At 39.2% G+C, this 8,175-nt stretch overlaps 1 protein-coding gene across 1 annotated transcript; it reads right to left on the bottom strand.

The window, feature by feature from the left end:
• Positions 1 to 4,062: 4,062 nt before the first annotated feature.
• On the bottom strand, positions 4,063 to 8,175 carry LOC18102872 (disease resistance protein RPV1). Its single transcript, XM_052445296.1, is given in 9 exon segments — positions 4,063 to 4,446; positions 5,232 to 5,327; positions 5,897 to 5,953; positions 5,955 to 6,106; positions 6,208 to 6,628; positions 6,783 to 7,292; positions 7,695 to 7,975; positions 7,977 to 8,058; positions 8,060 to 8,175. Coding segments are annotated over 9 exon segments (2,058 nt in total). The 3' UTR covers positions 4,063 to 4,103.

Below are 8,175 nucleotides of genomic sequence, written 5' to 3'. Positions count from 1 at the left end.
GACGGTCGTTGATGGCTGATGAGCGAGAATCGACGACTTGAAGCTTCGGTGGCAGCCGACGATCGCGGTCTTTTTCCGGCCAGATGAGGCGGAGAAAACGATGACAACCACCGGGGTTTTTCTTTACAGCAGGGGAGAAACCTTTCTGTGGTGGTGCGGAGGCTGGAGACGGCCGGAAAGTGGAGATCGGATGAGAGAGAGAGCGTCGCCGACGAGAGGAGAGAGAGAGTCCGAGATTATGCTACGGTATGAACGCGTGTATGGTACACCGGTACCGCTGAACACTGTGCACCGTTGGATCTCGGATGAAACGATCGGATGGCTGTGATTGGCTAGATCTGCAGGTTGATCGGACGGTCTGGATGAGCGGAGCTTTGATCTGGTATGGCGCGGTGCACCGAAAGCTCGGTACACCGGATGATGTGGCGCAACGGGATCAAATCTTGGAATATTTCAAAGGCTGAGATGTGTCGGGATATATTTGGTATTTTCCATATTGTTTTTAATAAAAATCAATATCTTACTCGCACGAAGAAATAGTAAAAAAACGTGAATAGTATTTGCAATTCTTTTCTTTCCTTTTTTTTCTTTCTCCTCCTCGCGCACTGTCACTGTCTATTTATAGCAAATTACAGGGGACATACAAAGCTTAAATTTCCACAAATTTTATTTTTTAATCACCGTTTGCTTTCGGCATTTTTTAATCACCGTTTGCTTTCGGTGCAACTGCCTGTTTGACAAATTTTTTATTTTATTTTTTTATTATGTATAATAATATATATTTATATAGGTAAAATTAAAAACTCAATTCAGTATTAGAAAAACCCGATTCAACAGCTAAAAATCAATTTTAATGACTGAAAATAACAGTTTTGACCCAAAATGACCTGAAACTTATTTTTTACCCTGGTCGACATGGTTTGACCCGTATTGACCTGGTGAACTCGGTTTTGACCAGAAATGACGGTTTTGACCCGAAATGACCTGAAACTTATTTTTTACCCTGGTCGACATGGTTTGACCCGTATTGACCTGGTGAACTCGGTTTTGACCAGAAATGACGGTTTTGACCCGAAAACGGCCTGAAACTCATTTTTTACCCTGGTCGACATGGTTTGACCCGTATTGACTCGGTGGACTCGGTTTTGACCGAAAATGACGGTTTTGACCTGAAACGGCTTGAAACTCATTTTTTACCCTGGTCGACATGTTTTGACCCGTATTGACTCGGTGGACTCGGTTTTGACCGAAAATGATGATTTTGACCCGAAAACTCATTTTTTACTTGGCCGACATGGTTTGACCTGTATTGACCCGGTGGAATCGGTTCTTATGGAAAGATGCGGTTGACTCGAGAAAAATATATTTTTGAATTTTCCTTTTTCTTAATTTTTTTGGATTTTTATAAATAATAATAGAAATAAAATAACATTTAAGAAAATCTTGGTGGATCCAAAATTGGGTTACAACATCTCTAATTCTGCTGATATCTCTAATTCTGGTCCTCCCACTGATTCATATATAGAACTGTCTTCCTCACTACAACACCATAGTCCGGACAATGATATTCAACTGGTGGCAACTCACACTCAGCAGGAGATTGCCCACAATCTCTGCCCCGATATTTCCCACACTGCGGCAGGCCATTTTATTTCTACTTCCTCCGTTCACCAGCAACCACCTTCTGAGACCTTAACTACTCAGCAGCAGCAGGACCACCCAAATTCAGCTTCTCACTCTATGGTTACTCGTTCACAACGTGCGCTACACCAAGCTGCACAACCTCCCTGTAGTGCTGCTTCCACAGACGAGTTTGTTCCCAATTCCTCTACTTCAGCTCTTCGCACCATGACCACTCAGTCCCACCATGGTATCATAAAGCCAAATCCTAAGTATGCATTAACATCTATCATCTCTGCTAGGATACTACGTGAACCGCGATCTATGCGATCTGCACTAGCTCACCCAGGGTGGAAAGCAGCAATGGAGGATGAACTTACATCCTTACACCAAAATCAGACATGGAAATTGGTACCTCGTACCACCGATATGCATATCATAGGTTCCAAATGGGTGTTTAAAACCAAACTCAGATCTGATGGTAGCTTGGAACGTCTCAAAGCCCGTGTTGTTGCCAAAGGATACCACCAGATTGATGGCCTAGACTACACTGAAACATTCTCTCCAGTTGTAAAGCCCGGCACCATTCGGCTAGTTATTACTATAGCTCTTGTTCATCATTGGCCCCTACGGCAGCTTGATGTAAAAAATGCATTTCTGCATGGTTTGATTTCTGAAAACCTCTACATGGAACAGCCACCAGGAATGTCGGATCCTCATCGTCCACAGCATGTCTGCAAGCTTCAACGCGCCCTCTATGGCCTTAAACAAGCACCTCGTGCTTGGTTTGATCGTTTTAGTTCCTTTCTCCTCAAATATGGTTTCCTTTGCAGCTTAGCAGATCCTTCTCTATTTATTTTTCATTCTAATCATGGTTCTCTTATTCTCCTACTTTATGTTGATTATATACTTCTTACAGGAACTATAGATACACTTGTTGCAGACTTCATTACTCTACTCAGTCAAGAATTTGCCATGAAGGACTTAGGCCCTGCTCATCATTTTCTTGGCATAGAAATTTCGCCCACGCCAAATGGACTTCACTTATCACAATCCCATTATGCCTTTACAATTCTAGAACGTGCTGATATGGTTGATTGTAAACCCATGACTACACCACTTGAAGCACGAGCTAAAGCTTCCTCAAATGCTCCTCTTTTAGCGGATGTCAGTTTCTTCCGAGGGCTTGTTGGCTCCCTCCAGTATCTCACCCTCACTCGACCAGATCTCTCTTTTAGTGTTAATTATGTCTCTCAATTCATGCATGCTCCTACAACTGTTCATTTAAAAATGGTCCGCCGTATCTTACGATATGTCAAAGGTACTATTAATAATGGTCTGCACTTCACTTCTAATACTAATCTTAATTTCTCTGCTTTTTCAGATGCTGATTGGGCTGGCTGTCTTACTACACGACGCTCTACCACTGGCTACTGTGTCTTCCTTGGATGTAATCTCATCTCCTGGTGTGCTAAGAAACAACATACCATTTCACGCTCTAGCACTGAAGTTGAATATCGTGCTATGGCCAACACGGCTGCAGAACTTACTTGGTTGACCTACATCCTTCATGATTTACACATTCCCTTGATATCTCCACCGGTGCTTTATTGTGATAATCTCAATGCGCTCCATATGACGGTCAATCCTATTTTCCATGCTCGCAGCAAACATATTGAACTTGATTATCATTTTATACGCGTAGCTCTTGGGAAACTTATTACACATCATATTCCCTCTACACATCAGATCGCTGATCTGTTTACTAAGCCGGTGTCCAAAGCTACTCTCCTTCGTTTTCAGCGCAAACTTTGCCTCCAACCTCGGCAACGTTTAAGGGAGGGTATTAACAGCAACAAAACACCTCTGCAGCAGCAGGAGGAGACAGCAGCAGCACCAACACAGGATCCTCACCCTCACCAGCAACTGCAGCAGCAGCAGGAGACAGCAGCAGCAGCAACACAGGATACTCACCCTCGTCAGCAACCAATCTGAATTAACACCTCCAACGACTACTATTCAGAATGGTAATTAACCATACATGGAAATCATAGTTGTGGCAGATCAATAAGGAATCAACAGCTACCTCAACCAACAGCTACTTCTCTTATAAGGAAACTACAACTACCTCATATCAGAAACAAATCAATATATATATAAATAAGGAATACTGTATTCATAGAAAGAAATATGTGATGAAAAGGCAATAGTTAATTAATACTCTATATATAGAGAACATCCTGTACAAAGTAATCTAAGTGCTCACGTTTGTATTCTTGACTGTAATTGCAGTAAATCCATATTCTTCATCTACTGCGTTCCCCTGTTCAGTGTTTTTTCTCTAGCTGGACACTGAATCACAAATCAAATTGGCCTGCTTCATACAAAAAAATGATGCAAATTCATAGCTGTACACTGAGTGCCAAATTATTTTAGGTTTTAAAAAGCTTTCAATATAACACCAATTCTAAAAAAAATTCAACTCAACCCATCATTATTTTCACATTTAATTTCTTTTCAAAAAAACACATAATAATTTGGTTATCAAAATCATAACGGTCACTGCAATAATAATTTCTAAAAATATGAGAAGCTATTTCTGCTTTAGCTGCTACATGTACATCATGACTAGTGTTTGATGAGCTGCTATCATCATCAGTTCCTTCCTCTTCATGCAGCATTCGTACACCAACCCTCTTTATTTGAACAACCAGATCATCTGTAAACACTGAAACACTGAATTCATCACCGGAATCAAACGCAGGATCATTGGACCCAATTTTCCAATAGCTTAGCCATAACAATTCAGATTTTTTAGCTGAAATTCTATCAGAAAAATCGAGGGGTAAAAAACCCAGACTCTACCCTTGGTATTGTTTCTGATTTCAAGATAAACATGAAGATACGGATTGGATAATGGCGTAGCAGAAAACCATGTGAATAGATTAAAGCCACATATCCGGTGTGTAGCAGGTGAGGATATTTTGAATGACAAGTGCTCTTCAAACTCTTTCTGAATTAGCCCTTCCTCTTCATAAAACTCCAACATCTCATTTTCATCATATTCAAGGACAACATTGAATCTGTTGCCCTGAGTTCTATCTGCTCCATCAAAGCAGAAATTATAAAATGAGCAAAGGGAAAATTTTCTAAATATCGAAGAAGTAAAAAAATGTAGAGTTGAAATACAGTAAAATGGGCGAGGGAGGACCTGAAATCTCCATGTCTGCATTTGAACGCTGACCATTTCCATTATTCTCAACAAGTGTGAGTCAACCTTTTGGATTAATTCTAGCTTAATCCAATCTTGGATGTGAACTAATTGATCACAATCACGAGCTATGGTAAAAGGGATCAGATTTGCAATTCTTTGCAGCGAATAACAATAGGACACGTCTAACCCAACCAAACTGGATGGAAGCTCTAGGAGTGTTTGAAGCATTTTGCATTCCTCTAATGAAAGGTAATTGAGTGTACCAATGTCCATAATGCTTGGTGGAAGAAAACAAATTGGAGTTCTACTTAAATTTAGTGTCGTCAAAGAGTGTGGCAATGTGAACAAGCTAAATCTGGAATTTTTCATTTCTGAAAACCTGGAGGGAAAGCATAGCTTCAATGGAAGAGATGTAATGTAAGATGTGCTTGCAACAATTCTATCACTTTGATGCAACCTCCGGCCCTGATGATGCTCTAAATCCATATTCAAGCTTTCAAGTTTTGAGCAACCACACAAAACAAGCTCTTCAAGTGAATTCAATCAAATCATTTCTTCTGGAAGTTCCACAAGACTTTTACAATTCTTCATATTTAAGATCAGGAGACAGAGTAAATCACCAATAGATTCATGAATCTAGACTAAATAGATGCAGTTTTCAAGTATTATCTTTTCTAGGCCCGGGGATCCTGAGAAGTCTGGGTTCTGATGAGGTCATGCGAGCTACGCAAATCAAGAATTTTCAAATTTGGAAGAGACTGTGAAAACAATTACATGTAGTGGTTATCAATTGAAAATAGGAGGTATAGCTATATATAGAGAGAGACTAGATACATACCAGTTTGCCTTTCCAAGCAGCAATTAGACTACTTTTGGATAGATTAAGAACCACAAGCTTCTCCTAGCAGAAGTGCTGTGTTATGGATCTCAAAGAGAATCCACGCCAACATAACCATATTAAATTCTTTGGGACATGTTCATAACTTCCATAGAACTTCATGTAATTTATTTGGAGAAATTTTCATTTTGCATCTTTCTAAAAGCATCCGTGCTGAGGATGACAAACTTGTTTGGCCAATTTGTACTTGTTCCCTCAAGAAAAACTTAGAAAGCCATTCCTGAGAGTTTTGTACGAAGATGACATTGTTGAAAGAAGTTAAGCCTGCAGCGCTAGCGGCTAGCCATTGAATCAGTACAGACAACTTCTGTACTATTATCTTTTGTAAATACGTGAATATTCAGGGGAAGGCCACACAATTTTTCAGCATCATGCTTCCAAAATATTAAAAGTAAATGAGAAAAGAAAGTAAAAGCATGAACTTTTTAAGATGCCTAAATACAATGTAGATATGAAAACAAAACTAGATACTTACACTTGTTTCTTTCAATACTGTAAAGGCTTCCATGTGATGCCATATTCTTTGACATTTGGGTGATTCTTGACGAGCAATTTCCCTTCCCATATCTCTTATGAGTTGATGCATCCATAACTTTTTATCATTTTGTATTTTGACAATTTCTACTAGACATCTATTAATGAGATTGTCAATCCTAAATCTTACACCTATACCGAGTCCATCTAGTATCCTAACTGCATAATTGTAATCCTTTCCATTCAAGAAACAAGCAATATCAAGGAATAAGTTCTTCTGATAATCATCATCAAGAGAGTCGTAACTTGTTGCAAGAACCTTTTGAACTTGAAAATTCGGAATCACCTCTATTTCATGCAATGCACTTTCCCATACTTCTCTACTTTTTTCGGACAATGAGGAACCAATAACACGTAGGGCCAATGGAAGTCCATTACAATGACGTGCTATTCTCTAAGAGTCCTCTAAAAAATCTTCAACTGGGCATCCAAAGGCATGCCAACTGAAAAGCAGGTGATTTTTTGTTATATAGAGGTTCAACTTTGCACTTGACACACTCAGCTATAATCGAAGCCTTATTTCTAGTTGTTACAATGATTTTACTTCCTTGGAAAAGCCAATTTTGCATGCCACCAATTGCATTGAATTGGTACCATTTGTCTACATCATCGAGAACAATAAGAGTTCTTCTGCAACATAATGCACCCTTAATCTTTATAATCCCTTCATCGACATCATGTATCTCATCAGCAGTCTTGTTTAGGATATCAGAAAGAAGTTGCCTCTGTAGACAAACTGCACCATTGGATTCTTTTGACCTTTCTCTAACATTTGATAGAAAGCTCCTGCCTTCAAATTTATGAAAGTTCTGGTTATAAACAGTCTTTGCTATGGCTGTCTTCCCAACTCCACCAATCCCATAGAGTATAGCAATAGCAGCACCATGGGTGCCATCTTGCAACCATGAGTTGATATATTTTACCAGATGATCTCTTCCAATGAAATGAAGGGGGACATGAAATATTTTACGATCCAGATTCTTTGAGACCTTCTCCACGATAGATTGGACAAGCTCTGCCTCATACCTGCATAAGAAAGAAAAAAGTAATGTATGATAATTAGTAGTCTCTCCGTAAAGTTTCAAAATCTTAGCATCCTGGAAAAAAGAAATTAAACCAGGCTGTGCGTCAATGATTGATTGCTACTTTTGTAGCTATGTTATCACCACATATTAAAACCAAAAATGGAATAATGTAGAAATCTTTGCCTTTTCAGGTAGTCAAGGGAAAAAAAATGAGAAAAAAAATCTTTTACTTTTTATTTTCCTTGTATGTTCTCTGAGTTGGGAGTGTTATAGTTTCACTAAATTGTAGTGGTATTATCAATTATCGTCTAAATGCTTAACTACAAACCTGAAAAAATTAAGAGTTCAGAACCAGCATTCTATTATTATGTTATGTGTAGTTTCATCAAGAAATACAACTTACCCATCTCCTAAAACCATTCCTCCTAAATCTGCAACTTCCTTCAAAGCAATCCTCCACCCATTCACTTGCCCCATCTCCTTCTTGAAGCGCTTTTCATGATCCACAAATGCTGCAGCAAAGCTCCCTGTTTGATTTCTAACTTCAGATGGATCCACATGATAGAAGACCGGCAAAATTATGCAGTCAGTATTCCTCTTACGTTCCATGATCATTACAAGTTCATCCAGGCACCACAGCGATGAAGCATATGCTTTGGAGAACACAATTATCTATATTTTTTTATTGTTGTATTGCCTGTTGGAGCTCTGACTTGATATTTTCTCCTCTCCCAATTTCATCATCGTCTCTAAATGTGCGAATCCCAGTAGAGGTGATCGGTAAAGTTTTTGCGGGTGTCTTCACCTCTAAAACTCAAGAACACTTGATATTTACAATTAGAGAACCGTGAAAATGAGGATTCTTGATATTTCCCAGAAGCCAT

The sequence above is a fragment of the Populus trichocarpa genome, chromosome 11 (genome assembly GCF_000002775.5).
Source record: "Populus trichocarpa isolate Nisqually-1 chromosome 11, P.trichocarpa_v4.1, whole genome shotgun sequence".
NCBI lineage: Eukaryota > Viridiplantae > Streptophyta > Magnoliopsida > Malpighiales > Salicaceae > Populus > Populus trichocarpa.
This window is presented reverse-complemented; position numbering and strand designations above follow the sequence as displayed.